This window comes from Solea senegalensis, linkage group LG11, assembly GCF_019176455.1.
Source record: "Solea senegalensis isolate Sse05_10M linkage group LG11, IFAPA_SoseM_1, whole genome shotgun sequence".
NCBI lineage: Eukaryota > Metazoa > Chordata > Actinopteri > Pleuronectiformes > Soleidae > Solea > Solea senegalensis.
The window spans coordinates 20571552-20591631 of record NC_058031.1 but is presented as its reverse complement, the minus strand read 5'-3'; the positions used below and the strand labels follow the sequence as shown (position 1 = coordinate 20591631).

Sequence of the window (20080 nt, the reverse complement as noted above, 5' to 3'; positions counted from 1 at the left end):
CACCTTGGATTGTAAAGGTTGTTGCTGCTTTGGAGATTCCAGAAATGTCCTCATCTTCATCACCCTCTCCCTCACAAACATCGTCAACACCACAGATCTAGATGATGGTGGAGGTCAGAAGTTCTCCACGGCAGAGGAGTGCTCTGCCTTCCGTTTCTCGCGATGTCGTCATGCTGTGTCATCAAGAACCTAGTAACTCGTTTCAACCAAAAAATACTGTGCTGAAATAAATAAATATGCTGAGGCTACTCGCACTCCATGTCATGGAGACTTGAAGCAAGTCGCATTATGTGGCCCTGCTTCCTCCCCTGCAAAATATGCTTATGATATAAATGGAGCTGACTCCCTGCTCTGAAGTGACTGAACTGATGTCATTTTAAGCTTGGATATATTCCACATAAATACTGTGGTGTGAAACTAATTGATTGGAGGCTCATTTGAATGCAAATGGCAGCAATTAATATTTAGTGCGTTAATCAGTGAGAGGCTCTGCTAAGACAGATAAAAAAATATTTAAATAAAAATCTGTGGGCTTGTCTATGGCTCTGAATAGGTACACTCTTCATTAAACACAGCTTGTTTTAATGACTTATAGTCAGCAAGTCACATCAAAGTGGGAAACTTTATAGGTTTTCTTTGGTCTAATAATCATTCTGGGAGCAGTTATAAAAGCATGCTTAATAAGTACCTTTTAAAACAGGCAGACAGACACTGCTTTTGGACCAGGGCCTCTTTCATCTTTTAGCCTCAGCTCTTTGCTAATAAGTTCCAGAAAGTGAGAAACTGGACAAATGGATACATAAAACGGAGCCAGATGCCCCAGTGTCGCCCCCCTTTTTTTTTTTCATTTTTATGGCTTTGAATTTAGTGACTGTGGGCTACACACAGAGAGAAGACGTGGAATTTATGTATCTGGTCCCTGGAGGTTATTTCAGCTGGTGAAACAGATGACATTTATTTGCAACTCTTGGAATAAAACCGCTAAGCTTAAGTGAGGCTAAACTAAGTTTCCCACTATATGCTAAGCACGCAATGAAGTATATGGATTGTTGTTAGGTTAATCAAAGTTTCTCACCCTGAAGTGTTGCCACTTCCTCGGTGAGAAGTCTGTGTTTGGACGGAGTAACTTTGAGAGAGCAGAGGTCGCTGGAGGAGAGCAGAAACCTGCGGGCTAATAGAGGAGATGAGAACCTGCGGTCACCTGCTCCAGTCTGTGGTCCCCTCTCTGTGCCAGCTGACCTGAATCCCACTCCAACTGCCCTTTGCCCCGAGCTGTAGGGCAAAGCATGCTCGCTGCTCCTGTTTACCCCTCGCTCTCCCAGAGTCCGTCACTCATCACAAGTGGTACGGCCGCCATAGGGCATGTTGCACTTTTAGACTGTTTTGTGGGTTTTTTTTGTGTGTGTGTATTTATTTGTACGCCTCCTTGTGCTGCTGTTGATAGATGGTACAAAAGGACTAAGTAAAGGTCACACTCAATGTACCTCCAAAGTTTTTCACGGTGTGATCTCATGTTGGAACAACACAAGCGACTGCTAAAACAAGTGACCTTTTGACTGGAACAACTGCGGCTGAGTGGTTTGGGGAAAATATCTAACTGTGATTTTTCCTCACAGATGCGATTGCAATTCAAGTTTCAGGTCAATATTCGCAAAAAGGAGCATTAATACACAACGGCAACAAAATATGAATTCATCTATGTTCCTATAAGTTTAAGAAATGAAAGATACGCATTGTTTCCAACAAATGTTTTTTTTTTAATTATTATCATTATTATTATTATTATTATTATTCTTAAATTGTGATTAGTACAGATTGGAAGTGAATTCTGTACTTTGCAACTTCTCTGACACTTAGAAAACTGCGAGGTTTGCAAAAGTAATCACATGTTTGCAGCAATTTGCCCCGTGTGACATTCCATATCAAAAGTTGCTGTGTTTGTTCTATTCCTGGTGGTAGCACATTCACATTTAGCTTTAAGTGTGAAACCCCTGTGTGTGTGTGTGTGTGTGTTTTGTTTGGGTCCCACTGTGTCAGCCTCATCAAAGCAGATTTTGTCAAAGCCCTTGACTTTAAACCAAAGTTACCTCCTCCACTGCAGACACAAAAGCAGTCACAGTGATGACAGCCTGTCTGTTAGTGAACCCTCTGTTCACAAAGAGATTAAGAGGAAACTGCAGAAGTGATTTGGCAGTTGATAACAACAAAGACTATTGAGACCAAATTTGGGGGGGGACGAGATGACGGAGTGAGTTTAGTTGACAAAAAGTTTTGGAAGCACTCAACAGCTGCAGGTGATGATGAGTTGGGAAATTAGAGAAAGAAAAACCCTGACTTTAAAGTACAAGCAGAAGAGAAAAGATTTAGTTTCCAGTACACAGACAGTGACTCCCATCACCGTAATTATATCAGTAGACTAAATACAGGCAAGCACAAACAAAAGAACCATCATTTAGTTGTGGACTGTACTCACACTTTCTGCAATGTGTCACCTTAACCAACAATGAAAATGTATTCTGCCTCTTCACTGACTGTCTTCTGTATTTTAGCTAAACGAATGAACTGGGAACCGAATCATTTTCCAGGACATATATGATAAAAACCAAAAAAGGATTTCAGCATTAATGTTGATGACTTTCTTTAAAGTTAGACGTGTTAAATAAAGTGAGAAAGGAGGAGAGGAAAAGCGAGAGTCTTTAGTGAGCATCAAAATATGTGTCTTTGAAAAAACAAAACACATTCTCATCATTGTAGGTAATGTTTTAAAGGTAATGTTAGACTATGTACAGCAGTGAATGTGACTACATTAGCCCTCAAAAGTGCAATGTCAACATCTATGTAGCTTTAACAGCTAACTGTTGTAACGGCTAGCTACCTGCAGGTAGCTACCATTAGCTAGCAGTCTGCAGATAGGCTAATAGGCTGACGTCTGGAGACACAAACAGCTGGAACAGATGAATTAGCGTGTCGACTTTCCAGCTTTATTTGTACTGAAACCGACTGTACGTCTGTGCTTCATTAGTTGAAGCTTCTAATCCTGACAGTCTAAAGCTAAGTAAAAACATATTTAATAAGCTTGTTGATGATAGGTTTGTGGGTGGTTGAAGTCTTTAATTAATCCGTCTTGCACATGAACATCTAAAAAATGTAATCCACATTTTTTTTTTTTCAAAGGGACTATTTCTTGGGAAGAAAATAGTTCCTTTATAAGCCGTTTACTGTGTGTTTTCTCTGTAATTTCCAGAAGAGCAACAAAGGCAGGAGTCTTGTTTATTTGTACTTTAACCAACAACCATTGTCTTCTCTCCTCCTCCAGATCCTTGTGAACTCCATTGTCCAGCCTGCCTTGTTGTATGAGAATGTGGTGGTGAGCGAGGGAAGCCCCATCCTCAGAGATCTTCTCTTCAGCCCAGATCACCAGTACTTATATGCCCTCACCGACAAACAGGTATGAGAATCACATACAGTACATGAATGCGTTTATCTGGTTATCATCTGATTTTATGGAGTCATCGGTTAATGATGTCTTCCAAAAACATGTTCCGTTTGTTCGGTGTGTGCTTTTGATTATAAGTATTTTGGCAACAACGCACACATTCTTGCACAGCATTCTTATCGAGGACACTCATCGACATAAAGCATTCCCTGGCCCCTAACCTAAACCATCGCAACCAGGAAAAAACCACAAGTGTGTCCTGGCCGAGACAGTCAGCAGCACAGTTACAAACAAACAAAGCACAACAAGGTTACAGACAGTCAGCAGCCATACATACTATTCAAAAACAATAAATAATCATTTATGCAATTTTTACGATCACAATCTTAATCATGAAACCCCACAGAATCATAAAAAACCCATAAATCAGCAAGAACATGAACATACAGATGTGTCTGCCTCCCTCCAACATTCCCTGAAAAACATCCTTTGTGACCAAGACTTTAAGTTTTAAATCTGCAGTTCATTCCAGGCAAAGGGAGCAATTAATAATAATTCTAACTGTAACCCTAAAACCAGGTCTTAACCCCCAAACAGCTTTTTTGGCTTGATTGATATTGAGTGAGTGCTAAATGTATGTTTTTTCCAAATGACATCATGTGGCATCACTTCAGCCACTTTCTGTGGCACGGTGGATGTTTACTATTTCATCTCCAGCATTTTAAATGTCACTGCTGTCATATAAATGATATGGGTTCTTCTCTGGTCGATGCAGATGATGAGCTTTAAAACTCATGACATGATGGTTGATGTAAAATGCCAGTTTTTCTGGGCTGTTATGTTTGGACTTTTTTTTCCCCATCTGATAAGTTATAACACTTTAATGATAAATGATGCACATAATTGCTCGACTTAAAGAAACATTAACTCCAGTGCACTTCAATGTAGTGTATATATATTTTATTTTTGAACAGAAATAATTTATAAAGTAGATGATAAACGTGGAAAAAAAACAGGTCATCAAGTCAACTTTTGGATGAAAAGTTTTAGTCCATTTAGCAGCATTTATTATATCTGTGAGATAAAAACTTGATAAAAATAGGTCAAAATTGTCAGATTAATTAAATAATAATTCTGATTATAAAAAACTGCTCATTGATTAATCAGCCGACCTATTAATAACAAGTCAGTTTGTTTTACTTATAATAATATACTATTTTAAATCATGTTGTCGTAGTGAAGATCATCATCTCCCATTGACGTCATCTGCAGGGTAAAATTTACAAAAAAATTCCGTAGTCCAGGCTTGTAGGCGTCATTATCTTGAACTGCTTTCATTCAGGAGAGTCTGAGAGAATTTGTCCAAAGCTGCTCCTCCACTATCTCCCTTCTCCTGCCTTTACCTGCGTGACTCTTTTATCTCCTAACAGTTAATGACCATGCTGTGATAACCCTCAGTGAGACTCCCCCCATACGTAGACAGTAACTGCCATGCGAGTGCTGTGTAATTTACCAGCGATTAGACATAATTGACTTCCATGTGTCTGAATGAGCGCGAAGAGGAAGCGGAGTGTAATTGATACAAATGGACATCGTCTGTGTTGATGTAAGACTGGGGAAATCATCGATCATTGATACTCGTCCAGGAAGCCAAAAATGTCCAGCACGCAGAGATACATAAATATATATTCGAGCACAAGGAGTCTCACGCACACACACACTGAAACGCAGAATAATGAATGCATGCAAAGAAAGAACCAGTTGTATTTAAGTGGGATTAAATTATCGAAAATTATTAATATTCACAATTAGGGTCCACAAAATTAGAAGATGTGTGAGTTCCTGTTCACAACACTGTAAACCGTAATAAAGCTGACTCTCTGGATCATGACAGGAATAATAGATCATTATTATCATGACAGTAATAGTGAAATCAAGTCTCGGCCAAACCAAACAGAGTGAGTGTGTGAAAGAGAAAATACTCATCAGGGAGACAGTATTTTGCATCCAACAAGTATCAGCAGCTGCCGACGCAACGAAGAAGACTATACCATGTGAGTGTGAGTGTTTGCAGATTTCCCCTTTTAACTCCTGTCATATGCATTAGAAATGACTCCCGTTGCCTTTCAATTATTAAAGCCTGCGCTTTATTTTTGATGAGCACTGATATGACCTCCTCATGTCTGTGCATGTTACTGCACCTATGATGGGAGACTTTGTGACAGGGACGGGCCACAGTGCCTCTCTGCTCAGAGGTGAGTGAGCAGATGATCAGGTATCCATCTGATACTGGGTTGTTGTTTTTTTCTGCTCCAAAACTCGTTGCAGAAATAATATGAGGTTTTGGGAAAGCCTCAACAAATCTGCTTTCCAGCACATTTAAATTCTATTTTAGTATTTGGTTTCTTAATCACTTGAGAAACAAATAATGCAATGTCACCATCCCTTCATTTTTTTCACACGTAATACATAAATAGTACAGTACAAGTTATGTTTGTAATGCAAGATTCTCCAAAACACGATTTTTACTCGTGCTGTGAAGGCAGTTTGTGTCCTGACCTAAAAGCAATTTTATTTGTGTAATTTTGGTTGAGAAGACAGAATGACCACCTTTTGTAGACTGCGGGAAATAATGCCGACCAGTCAGAAAGTGAAACTGAATATAAGGGTTAGAAAGAACAGCGGTGAGAGTTGAAGAGGTGGAAAAATATAATTGGTTTGCAGGATGTCCTCACTTCCTTAACTCCGACTCTCGCTGCCTCGTCTTTTCAATATTCTTTGGGGTCCTCGCTTCAGCCTCCTTCTTGTGGAGTGAGTTTGTGGAGTAAGTGCTCTCCCAGTAGTGGCTTCAGACGGCACAGAATAGAATAAGGAGCTTCCCTCCACCGCTGAATGTGAACTTGTGTTCCAGACAGTATAGGACCAGAGGGTGAGCACAGCCTCCTCTGCCTGCTGATGTGCAGCAACTTCTTAGCCCGAGGCTGTCTGGACTTTGGATAATGTATGGTGGTTTAAGGTCACATCCAGCGGTGCACAAACTTGTGCTTATTCAAGCGAAACTGCAAAAAAAATATATATATATATCACAACAAAAATACAGTGTAAATGATTTTCTTCTCTGTGGACTGAATTTTACTTGTATTCAAGGACCAAGTCTATTAAGTAGCGTTTGCTGTTAGTATTTTTGTTTATATAATAAAATGCTATTAAAAGATAAACACATTGCCATAGATTTTCATTCTTAGATGTTATCTGGCTGCTCAAGAACAGGACCATCACTCCTGTGCTCAGTGCGTTGGCTCGCAGACCCGGGGCTGCCACTCCTGTTATTGAGACTGGTGTGTCGTGTTAGCATAGCAACAGAGATTTATATTGGGGTAGATGGTAGAGTGGGTCATTTTTTTTATTTTGCTCGTGTTGCATGTGTCATCCGTTAAAAAGTGTTCAGCTTTCCAATTATTAGCCAATCAAATCACATAATGCAAATATCACAGCACAGGTGTAGCCAATCATTTCACATTTATGCATTCAGCTCAAACACAACACAGCCCAAAGAGCGCTCTCAAACAAGGTTGTTCTCCCTAATGTTTTTTTTTTTCCTCTGACTAAAGCCCTATTCGGACAGGATTAGTTTTACATGAGGGGGTGGGTTAAAGTAATTATTACCAAAGCTTCTCAGTGATTTCAGTCCACAGAATGTGCCATGTCAGTAAAGATTACACCGACTTCGGAAAGGTCCGGAAAAATGACCCCAGGTAATACTAATCCCTTGCGACTAGACCAGCAGTAAATATGTGCGTAAATATTCCGTCATCTCCTATTTACAAGAAGATTTCTGCGGCTTTTCAAGCATGGATTGAGGCACTATGTTGATGTGTATCTACACTTGTGACATGAAGACGCAGCATCGTACGCACACAACAACAGGAGGTGACGGTGGTGCGTAAATCGAGCGCCACTCGGTGTCCGGGAAGTCGGGTTTAAGTTTTTTTTCTATCCGGTGCCAGATCAGGGATCAGCAGCTTACTGGGCAGGGTGACAGAATATGTGCCCTGTCTGGGGGGTTACCGCACTGGGAGGGCACGGAACTGGTTGTACCAGCAGCATCAGCAGCAGCAGCAGCTCCGCTCCAGGGCCCAGTACAGAGCTCCCCACGAACACCTGAGTGACAGGAAGAGAGTTGCTAAGTTGCTAAGCTAACTGCTCGCTTAGAATAAACACATTTTGTAAATTTACATGTAAGACAGTGAGTTATGGAGAATTTCAACAGTCTTTGGAAGGAAGTGTCACAGGAAGTGACACAATGCATCGTCATAGCATGTCAGCTCAGTGCTGCTCTTAAAGGGCCGCAGCACCTGTTGAGCCGCCGGCGTTGTTGCCATGACGTCTGTGTGAACTGGTGATCATTTGAGGTGACTTCGCGTGGCTTTTCCATCCTCTGCAGTGGCCTTGTTTCGCAGAGCTGGAGTGTTCTCGAGTCGAGGCCCACAGTGTACAGAACCTCGCTCCACATGCCACTTGAAATCCTGTCATAGTCGCAGACTTTTAGGATGAGCACTTTCACAAGTGAGCTATATACCTCTGCCCTGTTTGTCCTCTTCCTCCCCTCGTCCCTCTCTCCTTGTTGAATAATAGAAATGCCAAGTGATGAGAGCTCAGACATCAAAAAGCCCATTTCCCAGCTTGACAGAGCAATTTACCTTTCCCTATATTCACTCGCACACATAATTAAAAGTGGTGGATCGGACTTTGCGGCATAGACACCGTATCTGTATAGTATAGTTTTGCACGTGTAAGCATCTGCACACACAGACTGTGAAAACATAAAAATGTCCGATTCACTGGAAGTGGTGAGTTTTCGATTACAGAGTGATGGATTTATTCATGGCTCTCTTTGTGGAGTCTGCTTATACACACACACACACACACACACACACACATTTATGCTATCTATGCTCTCTCTCGTTTCATGTATCTTTTGGCTTTTGGTCTGTTGCTTTCTCTGCCGTGACGTCACATGACATCATGTTCCCGCTCATAAAAAGCAACACTAGATCATTTTAATTGTTGAAATTGTTTCCTCTTTTGCGTGATCAAATGTCCCGAATTAATCGAAAAGTGCAATGTCAGAGAGATTTTTCAGCCTGTCATTATTATCCTTTATGTCCTTAGGGTTGATATCACCTAATGGCTTTAAAGTAAATTACTTTAGAATGTATTGTATTTCTGCTGCACCTTCCTATCGCCCATAAGTACCAGTCTTACTTCTCCAGTAGAGATATGAGAGTTATTCTTTCCTGTCATTTGAGGCCTTGTATGTCTTAATTTCTTTCTATTTCATGTTTTTGTTTGCTTCGGAAATTAGTCTATCTATTCCCTCTGGGAATCTACTGTCCAAGTTTGGCCTCTGAACTTTTCTGTGCCTCAGAATCACCGCCAGATTTCCACTACTGAAGTCGCAGGCCAAGGTCAAATCTCTCTGCTTGTAAAACAGCTTCGTAAGGTGACCTCCTGCCTCCGCGAGGCCACTCAGACAGTGGCATAATGACGATGTGCCTCCTTCTATTGATTTAGCTACACTGCAGAAATATACTGAGGTGTACTGCACTGCACAGTGTAGAAACTCTACCCCTGGCACTACATGAGAGAGGGTTCATGTTCAATTCACTCAGCATTTACTGCACTTGGAGGTCAGCGAGAAAACATTTTTGTATGCATTCCTTTTAAGACAGCTTCTTTGGTGTTTGTCCAACTTTGAAGTTGGCTAAAAAAAAAAATGTTAGTGTGGAGAGAATCCAAAAAATCTAAAGGAAGTGCCCTCGGCTTTGTCAGCTAATTGGCAAATTGAGTTTTGGGATGGTGTGTCTAAGCAGTTGTTTTGTGCAGACTGGCTCAAATTGTGGTGACAAGATTGTTAAGACTGTTGTCATTTTGAATAGGAGTTGACTGAGAATATTAATGTCAGCAATGCCTCGAAGACTCTGCGACTCCAAGTTGGAGTTTAAGACTTTAATGTCGCAGGGCCTTCTTAAAGCTTCACTCTGTCATATTTATTAGGGCTTTTGGCAGACACTACCTTTAAGTATGTTTGTATAAGTGTCTCTTGCCTTAGAATATGCCTTTTATATGTTCTTTAGGCAAGGGGTTTGCTTTACAGAGGCTTGGGGTGTTTCTACGGTAACCCAAAGGGACGAAACAGCCAGCATGCATTTTCGTGTTTTGAACTCCCACAATAACCATAATCTTAAACTAATATGGAAGAAGAACATGGCAAAGAGAGTGGAAGTTTGTAAAGAGTTGTTTTAAGGGAGGTTTACATCATTTTTTGGTTTGAGAAGGCCACCGTAGTTGCCTGACACACATGGGAAAGAAATGCATACATAGTCTTACTGGACCTATTGTTGCCTGGACCAAAAGACAAAAGTTTTTTGGGATGACAACAAAGTGCTGACCAATGGCCGGCCCCACTAGAGGGCTCTACTGTGCAGGGGAGGATTATAAACTCAGTTTAGCTCGCAGCTAAATTTTCCTGTTTCAAAAATATCATTGAGCACAAGTTAATAATAAATTCAACTTTGTCCCCAATGAAATGTCCACAGTTTTCATTTACTTTATGTAGTGTAGTTGTGTGTGAATAGTTTGTTGTGCCTGATGCTGCACCTCCTCTGTTTCAACAGTGGGGCCTGAAGTTCAGGGCCCCAAAGCGCTTCTCATTGGCTGAATTGAATTAAGCACTGCACAGGTCTTGCTTGCTAGGCTAACGCACTTAATGAAAAATCTCAGTCATTCATTCATTCATTGCATGATGAATCGAGTTGATTACCTAGCTCATGTGTGATTTAGCACGTTACCGTTTGAGCAGAAGTCGGAGATCAAATGTTTGGAGCCACATCGACCGGATGATTTAATCATTTCTTAAGAGGGAAAAGACAAAACCAGGTATGACGGTATGAGATTAATATGTGCTATTTCTGGATTGCATTATAAGATTTTCCTGCATGGCCCCACCAGAATTTCCAGACCATATTCGCCACCTGAATTACCTGACTGAATCTTTTTTAATAGCATTATAAACCCCTGCCATATTGTCATTATGTCATATTTTATTGTGCTGTGTTATTATAATATCAATCACAAATGTACAATGCTGCCAGAAAAAAACTAGCGCGGCATATTTTTGAATGACATGCTATCTTATTTACACATAAATACACACTCGCTCTCACACACACACACACACACACACATCTTCCCCTGCTGTCAGTCTGTCACGGCAGAGAGAGATGAGTGATCGGCTGATCAGGATGTGATTTGTGAGACGATCAGGGAGACAGACAGCATGAGAGGGAGAGGGCGGGAAAGGAGGGAGACGTCTTAATGTGCAGGTGTGTGTGATAGACAGCGGACTATAGCGGACTGACCTCTGCAGTGGATGCATGAAAAACAGCTCTCTTTTAAAGCCGCATTGCTTTACGTTTGATGAAATATGTTGTTGATGTTATTGTTCTGCCTCTCTCCATGAGCAGAAACATTATTTGTGTGCTTCATCTGAAAATTGGCTCCGTCAAGCAATATTATCAGACCTGACTGAGGGAGTATTTGTGATACAGCTGCTGTGCAGGGAGAGAGGGGTGCAAGAAATGTTCTGTTTTTACCCTAGAACTGCTGAATAAACAGGATTTTAAGCTATAGAAAACACAACACATTTTCATCCGATATACGGCCGCATGCTGTCAAAGCGACGCCCAAAGGTATCGCTCCGTGTCTGAAAGAGACACACCGGGCTTTCGAATGACTGAGGTTAGGGTTAGGGGGTCAGGATAGGAATGAGGTTAAGGTTAGGGTCAAGAAAAGGACTGAAAGAGACGCCTGCTGCATCTCTTTTCAGTAGGGAAGGATACCTCGTGGTGGCATATGACGTTCTCGGAATGAGAACGGGCTGAAAAAACAAGACATTTGCATTTAAAAGTTACACATAACATAATGGTGACACAAAGTGAAAGATGAAAAAGGGAAACACGTTTAAGACGTGTGTGGCTTTTGTTGATTATAAACACATGGGCTCTGGTTTCTTTCACAGACCCCTGGGTATGAAACATCAAAAGTTTACTTTCGGCCCGGCCAAATTTAAGACATAAAGAATATCAAGCCGCATATGCATCTTTATGAGCTAATACAAATGTCCCCACAAATAAATAAGTTATATAAAACCCTGCTCTTACCCCCCCCCCTATTATACAGACAGAACAATTACAGCGGGGCTTATAGCAGCTTCTATCCGGGACCACACGGGCCCCATATGTGGAATGAAACATGAGTCCCAATTACATTTGTGTCTTCGTCATCTCTATCCTTCCCCACATCCTTCATCCCGACCCGTCCTCCTTCAGCCCACACCCCCTATTCTTTCCTCTCGTCTGCCACGAAGAAAATTAAGAGGCTCTCCATCATGACCCAAATGAGAGAGGCTCATTTGTAGCTGTTATTAATTTGTATAATACGTACACTCAAACACACATCCCTGCACTTTATCTCCACAGCGTTCCCTGTTTCATCCACTCTGGAATCCCAACAAAAAGAAAAAAGAAAACAATCTTCTGATTTCCACTAAAAGATTATTATTTTCTGTCTGTAAACATTGTCCAATATGATTTAAAGACTAAAAATTGAGGTCAGAATGGACATTTTCCTCTTTGTGGTCTCACTCTTCCTACCTTTCCTCTTTATTCTACTGTTCTTCGCCATGCTCCCGCCCTCTTATGTCCACAGATGAATACGTTTCCCTCTGCAGCAGCAAACAGCAGGAGATGAAAATGTCATATTTAATATAACTAGGTGATTCTCACTTACTTACTGTATCACACACATGCACTCGCACAACACACACACACGCTCCCTCCCTCAAATTAAGACAAAGAGTCTTTGGCTGAGCATCTCTCGTTTCCCGTCCCATTATCTGCCTCTAAAACTGAATAATTGAACTGCTCTCTTTGAATACATCATCCGGCCGACTATCACAAAACCCCATTGAATAAACTTCTCTCCGTGGCTATTGTGCTTGAGCGTGATATGTTATTTCTTTGTTTTTTTTTTATCTATCACATAGGCTGTATTAGTAGCAGGGTATTTGTCCAGGCGCAAGTAATGACTACAATTTGCCCACTATTTGCAGTCCCCTAAGAGCCCTGTGTCTGGTAATGGCGGCACTGTATAATAGTTCTCAGACACAGGTTACTATTATCATGCTATGAATCTGCCATAAGCTCTTGTATCCAACTGTACATCAGAGTGGCACAAAAGGAGATGTGAGGATGAAATACGGAGCCGTGCTCTTTGCGTGAAAGCTGTCTCGGGATGAAATAGCAGCGTATTAGGCACAACCAGTATATCGCAACCACAAAAAAAATATAGACTATCCTGTGTGTGGGCCAGTGCGCTTCAGTTGGTCTGATCGAGATTGAACAAACATCGTGTGGCCAAAAACTGACCAACTCTGCTGATTACCTGAATATAGCGAAAGGTTTTTGGGCTTATTCCAATATGACTATGCCATATCGACATTGTCACACATGGATCGTCCACCACAGAGTCCAGACCTTAACCCCGTTGATTCTCAACAACCATGGTCCAACTCTCCCATTCTAAAAACAAGATCTTGTCAAAGAATTAAACCAACTGTGGATTGAAATACACGTTTCGACATTGCATAAGCTCATTAAAAGCAATAATGCGGTGAAAGCGTGTCCTAATCATGAGCGGAAGGCGGTCCAAAAACAATTTGAGAGTGTGTGTGTGTGTGCGTGCGCCTTTTTTTGGCTGGGCAGCGTAGCGTGAGTAGTGACCCGTTGTCATAAAATTAACTCATTTACATAATAATAGGAGTCGGATCAAGATCGGGAAATGCTATTGTCTTTGTGCTGCGGTGTCGAAACGGCAAAACATAGCGAGGCCTCTCCGAGTTCAGAAACAAAAGAACACACAGCAGACAGAGAAAGAAGAGAAGAAAACAGACATGGTGTTATTTATCGTAAAATAAGATTAAAACAGGACTAGTAAAAACAAGCAATTTCACCTATGTTTGTTTTTGACGATGGCATGAAAGGAGTCTCATTTATTATTTGAAGGTTAAGAACTACACTGCTGTGTTTGCAGCTCTGCCTGCAGTAATGACGTCACAAGCTGTGGTCATGCGTGTCTAAATGTTTTGGGTGGTCGGCGATGTGTTTAAGTTGATTAAAAACTGCCCCAGAAAACATGTCTCCAACTCTTACCGTGCAATTTGTTTCCCCCACCAGTGTGTGTGTGTGTGGGTGTGTGTTGTTTGCCTGAGGCCATTTCTTGTCCATCAATCCACCCGTCAGTGGCAAACAGCATCCGGCGAGTTAAGAGAAAGCACACAGATGCTGTTACTGTACAGTAAGAGATTCAAGAGCGAGCAGAGCAACCATCAGTATGCGCGGACAAGATTAAAGCACTTTCAAATGTTCTCATAAAGAATCATTCTGTAACTTGAGAGTCGTCCACAACCTGGGTGAAATTCAAGGTAATGTGTGCTTCCTGATAACCGCGCAGACAGATGGCAGATGGCAAAACTGCAGACAGCAGCAGAAAACATGTCTCTTTAATGATAACTGCAAAGAGAGCTGTCTGTAGAAATGGACTTCTTAAAGCGCAATGTCTGCCTGCATCGCCGCGTGCCAAGATGTTGGGAGTTTTCTTTGCTGGCAGTTTAAGAGGCAGGTAAATTTGGACAGCATTGTTTGATGTCCCTGCTAATACCCCGGTTCTCTCATTTCCCCAAAGAAATCATTAAAGTTTCATCTTATCTTTGTCATGCAGACGCACACAGATGGCAGCCGGGTAGAGATTTCGCAGACAAAAAGGAGTAATCCCTGATGTTTATCTGAACGGCGCAAAGATGTCACATGCATTAAGCAAATGTAGTCCTCTTGTGTTCAAATCAGGGATAATGCAGAAACACGGGAGACGGTGGTCAGCGGTACTCACCTTTCATTTCAGTGTTGTAACTGTCATTTTAAGGGTATGACTTTGGAGATCTGTAGCAATAAATGGCAGTAGGGTGACCAGGGCTGCAACTCATGATTACTTCCATAATCAATTAATCTGTCGATAACTTTCACGATGAATCGATTACTTATTTTGTCCACAAAATGTCAGAAAATGATATCTTATTTTGTCCGCAAACCAACATGATTAAGTTTTAATGATTTATTTCTTATATGCAGCGAAGAAACCAGAGAAATATTCACATTTAACCCTTAGAACACAGAGCACTTAGGCTGCTTTTTCCATTACTACGTTTAAACATAAAGTATATACTGAGGGTATAAGAATGTGCAATATAGAGTCTTCAGCACATCTTAGGCAATCTGATAAAAAATAAAAATAATTTTCACCAACCATATAAACACACCTGAGCAGAGAGGATACAAAAGGTTTAAAATGGGATTGAATTTTGGAAATGTGGAAATACATCACAGTTTAAAGTTCACTTGGCTCATTTTTATGAACAAAGAGAGAAGAAAAACAATACATTGTGTGACACGACTAAAAATGCGATATAAAATGAAACTTTGACTCAACAACACATAGGAAGACAAAAATGTTATGTGTCCATATAAGGAGTTGTGTATTCCCACTGCAATTTACCATGGGTGCACCTGAGCACTAAGGGTTAAGAAGCTGAAAAATGAGGAAAAACAAAACACTCAAAACGATTAATCAGTTATCAAAGTAACTGCAGACACACAAAACATATGTATGTTAATATTTATTTTAGGCGGAAGAGGGATGTGGCCTCTTCTATCACATCCTTGGACATACACTTCCCACAGTTAAAGTTCCTCCAGTTTCCGGCGACATTACACACTGCTGTTTTATTTTCTTCTCCCTCGTCGTGTTCACTATCTCCTGTAATCCACAAAAGAACTGTGGGCAGTACACGGTAAATAACAGAGCGAAATGTTTGTCAGAGGGTGTAACGCTTACCCATGTGTGTGTTTACATGTGCCTCAACGTTGATTCCCTCCCCTCTCGCTCGCCTTGTATGCATCAGCGTGGAGTTGGAAGCATCTCCTCCAGACCTGTTTATCTCCGACAGTCACAGTGGGCTTGCTCCTCTTAATCCCATGTTCCAGGCCCAGGACTCCTCCAGTACATCCTGTTTATTCCAGGCCCATACTATGGATAAAGTACTTTAAAGGTGGTGTACACAACATTAACCACCCGTCTGTGTGTGTGTGTGTGTGTGTGTGTTTTCCAGGTTACACTTGTTCCAGTGGAGAGCTGTGAGCAGTACACTTCCTGTGGAGCCTGTCTGGGATCAGGAGATCCTCACTGTGGCTGGTGTGTGCTGCATAATATGTAAGTGCAGATACAGCACACTAATTACTATGTTGTATCCACGCCATAACTTCATCATTGATATTTAACCCTTTAACACCTACAGTGTCCTGCTAATTTTAACCATAAAAGTGACAGAAAAATGTCTGCCAAAGAATAACTTTGAATATCTGGCAGAATTTACTTCATGTTAAAATAGTGTTTTAACACCTCTTTGGTGACAAAGATGCTGATTCTCCAGCTTCCTGAAACAGCGTGAGTTAAATTACAATTAATTGGCAACTTCTCAGCTTTCAGAAAGCGTTGGAATCTTTCCGATAGCACAAACCGTCGCATAACGATGGTAATGTAAAGCGCGCTTCTGCGAACGCGTCATCAGCGTGACGCTCTGTGTTAAAGGGTTAAGACGGTGCTGTGACCATGTGACCATCACTTCCATTTTTATTAGTCGGGTTTCCATTCATAAATATGAGGTCATACTAGTGTCAGGAAGTATTGAATTTGACCCCTTTATTCTCCACTCATGCTCTTGGTGGTCAGTGTATAACAGTGAGGGTTAGAGAATGGGCTTTTTGTCTGTTTTTGGGCTGCATGCCATACCTCACCGTTCATTCATTCATTCATTCATTCATTCATTCACAATTTTCTAAGCTTCATACCAAATGATGTGGTTAAATATGAACAAATCCCTTTCACAAATGTGTAGTATTTACTGTAAACATCCACTGAGTCAATAACACCAACAACTTGGCACATCATGAAGAGGCTGTCGTGGACAGGGAGGTATTAGCTGAGAAAACTGTGAATATTACCACTTGTACTAATGTGATTAGACATTACCAGTCAAACAAATGCTGAATGAGCCGCTGAGGGTAGAGCATGAATTAGCAGATGGTGCCAGTCAGCCCAAGTACCTGTGTTCTACCTGAGTTAATGCAATTTGTTTGTTTCTTTTCATTCTCCATTCTCACTGGTCAAAGAAAAAAAAACAAAAAAACCCTCACTGAGTTTAAATGGGTTTTTGACCAATAGCATTTTAATTAGTATTCATTCCGGGTTCAAATGACTCTGCAGTGCATGCAGGTTTTTATCGACTTCAGCATTTGTAGGAGTGCAAGAGGCGAGCGATCACGTTACCTTCTTCCTCGTCTGCTTCATTTTTAGCAGCAATGCAAATTCCATTTTAGCACAATGTCAAGACGCATATTCATCTTGTGGACATTAGTGCAGCCATTATCCTTTTTTAGCAAACCTTACCTTTTACAACTTGCGACAGCACTCAGCATTTATATAATCTCATTTGATTTTATTAGCGCCTTAAATCATTTACTTTGCCGCTGTGTTTGAACCAGTCACCAAACTACTGTGATGTCTATAAATAAGTTGGACTCATACAGAAAATATCAGCGGGACAGTTACGTATAGGACTAAGGAGCACATGATTCCATGAGTCTGAGATGAACTGCCCTGGTTCTCTGTTTCTTTCAGAATTGATTTTAAGGTCCTTTTAATTACCTACAAACCTCTTAATGGCATAGCACCCTAATACATCTCTGACCCTTTAATAGCCTGTTAACCACAAAAAGCCCAAAGCAGCCCACAAAGAGTGGGCCAGCTGCCCACATCCGTTTATGGAAAGCCTTTTTTTTCCCCCCTATCTTTATCTTCGTTTGTCACGTAAACACGTTTTAATACTTTAAGTCAATGTTTTATCATGTACTTTCCATCCACTTCTATTTCTATTGTGTTATTTCGTATGAAATGTGCTGTAGATATCGGGGCGTAGGAAAATATCGGTTTCTGACAGTGGTCTTGTTTTCATTGTTATTTTAACGAGGAGAGTTTTTAGTTTGTAGTAATAGACTACTTTGGGGTGGGGGGATTGTAATATATTGCCTTGCTTATACCGTCCCAATATAACACGTCGTCACCTCAATACACAGCCCAATGAAGAAATTAGGTTATGATTTAAGTTAGTGTTTATTTCCTTTCAAACCCTCTCATTTAATTAAAGCAAAATTGAGGGGGTGCTCAAATTCTTCATATCATTCATTCATTCATTCATCATTAACTGCTGTGTTAATTGTTTTAACTGCGTTTTCAGTGTCATACGTTACTCTAATTTCCATGCCTCCATGCACCCGCTAATGAAACGGCGCTCTGCCTGAAACCAAGCGTCCTGGGGTTGTTCAATAAAAGAAAAATGAAAAAAAAAAAACTGTATAGAGGCCATCACTAAATCAGTGAAGCCTGCACTTTAAACAGCCTGGAGTCTTTCACCAGTTGTGTGAGTAAGTGGAGGCCACATTCTGACCGAACATTAATGACGCCGAGCAAAACGTATTTTCCTCCAAACGAGGACAAAGCAAAGAAAACACAATGGTGTGAACGTACTGTTTGTGTCTCCTCCGCGTCTAGATGTTCCAGGAAGGATCGCTGTGAGCGAGCGGAGGAACCCCAGCGTTTCACCACCAGAGCGGAGCAGTGCGTCCGGATGTCCGTCCAACCTGACACCATCTCCGTCACCATGTCAGAAGTACAGGTACAGTGAGTTGGAGTCGTGTGGGTGTTTATGTGTGTTTGTGTGTGTGTGTGTGATGGGGGAGAAGTGGACGTAAGAATGATGGACAGGGAAAGTGGGTATGACAGATGTGGAACGAGATTAAATAAAGCTTGTTCTTGTGTCATTGCTGGCAATCTGTCCGTCACTTTGAGGAAGAGCTGAAAAATGAGTTAGCGACACATTTCTGCAGTGGCATTCTCTTCTGCGGGGCTGTAGAAGTCTTCTTTATTGCATTACTTTTGAAGTATATCAGTTTAGATTGATGTTGTTGCTCACTTCTCTGCTTTGCGTCCTCCTCCTAGCTGGTGCTTCAGACCCAGAATGTCCCCAGTCTGTCTGCGGGAGTGAACTGCTCCTTCGAGGACTATGTGGAGACGGAGGGACGCATTTACGGTGGACGGATCTACTGCCTGTCTCCTTCTACGAAAGAAGTCGCCCCCATCACACGAGACCAGGGTAAAATAAATTCTATGGGTGTATATATAGTCGATTTAAAGAAGTGAAATAATTGTGTAAAAGTAAACCAGTTAACCGACCAATTTGTGGAATCATGATAGAAAATAAGTTTTTGTTTTTCATGGATTTTATTTAATGATTCATTTTTATGACAGCCATGTTGTCAAGCGCCACCGCTCACTCAATGACTACCTGAATTGATTAATTGAGAGGTGGGAAAGTTGCAACAACTTAGTCATAAAATGTGACAAAATATTTTCTTCCCATGATGAAATCTGGCAGCTGCACAAAAAAAATAATAACAGTGATGGTGACAATTTGGACCACGTCTTATTCTAAGCTTTTCAATAGAGAGGTTTGGTTTGATGTTGCTGAAATATTATGTGTTTACTTCATTCGACCTGTTTTGAAAGATAAAATTATGATTTTTTTGGTTGCACATGTTATTAAATGAGTAACTACAGGTTTGCAAACAAAAAAAAACAAATAAAATTGCACTGCACATGCGCAACTGAACTGTTTCCTCCACTGCTCAACTATAGAAAATCCCATATTTGTTTTGCTCCTGTCTACCTTAACTGTTAAAAATGCCAGTAACGTGCTTGTAATTAAAACATGTGGTCGCATCAATCTTCGTGAAATGATAATTTGTGAATATGTTGTGTCTCCTTGCAGGTGATCGACGTGTAATTAAGCTGTATCTGAAGTCAAAGGAGACGGGAAAGAAGTTCGCCAGCGTGGACTTTGTGTTCTACAACTGCAGCGTTCACCAATCGTAAGTTCCCTCACGATTCGAGTTTCCAAGTGTTTTCAACATCAATGACCAGAGCAAATCTGTGTCTAATTCACATTTATAACCGTATCTTCATCTCTCTTCCAAGTAAATTTAATTTTACACATAAATCATGGGTTGGGAAAGTTAAGCAATTTCTCGGGGGAGACCCAAAAATCATCTCCTACGACAATCTGTGGGCCCCAACCCAGTGTTTGAGAACCCCTGCTTTAGACTGTTTGTAAAGAGTAGAATTAAAAGTAGAAGTGAACGCTTCTTGCTTACATACCACTGTGAATGCTAATCTAAATTCACAATAACATTCCACACGCAGCAAGACACAGACTGGTGGGAAGCAGCGATCAATAGAGGGCTGCCTGTGGTTCTTTTCCTGGAGCAACAATGTTAAAATATCGGCCTGAAAATAAACTCCTGTAAGGTGGAATGGGGGCGAACAGCATGCAACCTCTGCTAATTCATTATTCAATGT

General features: G+C 41.0%; 1 protein-coding gene across 2 annotated transcripts in view; it reads left to right on the top strand.

The window, feature by feature from the left end:
- Positions 1–20080, top strand: part of LOC122776787 (plexin-A1-like) — a 239030-nt gene that overhangs the window by 111312 nt on the left and 107638 nt on the right. For both annotated transcript variants that reach the window (XM_044037510.1, XM_044037509.1), the window contains exons 4-8: positions 3317–3448; positions 15720–15820; positions 18218–18341; positions 18665–18818; positions 19494–19593. In XM_044037510.1, the coding sequence (XP_043893445.1) occupies positions 3317–3448; positions 15720–15820; positions 18218–18341; positions 18665–18818; positions 19494–19593 (611 nt within the window). The remainder of the gene's footprint in view (positions 1–3316; positions 3449–15719; positions 15821–18217; positions 18342–18664; positions 18819–19493; positions 19594–20080) is intronic.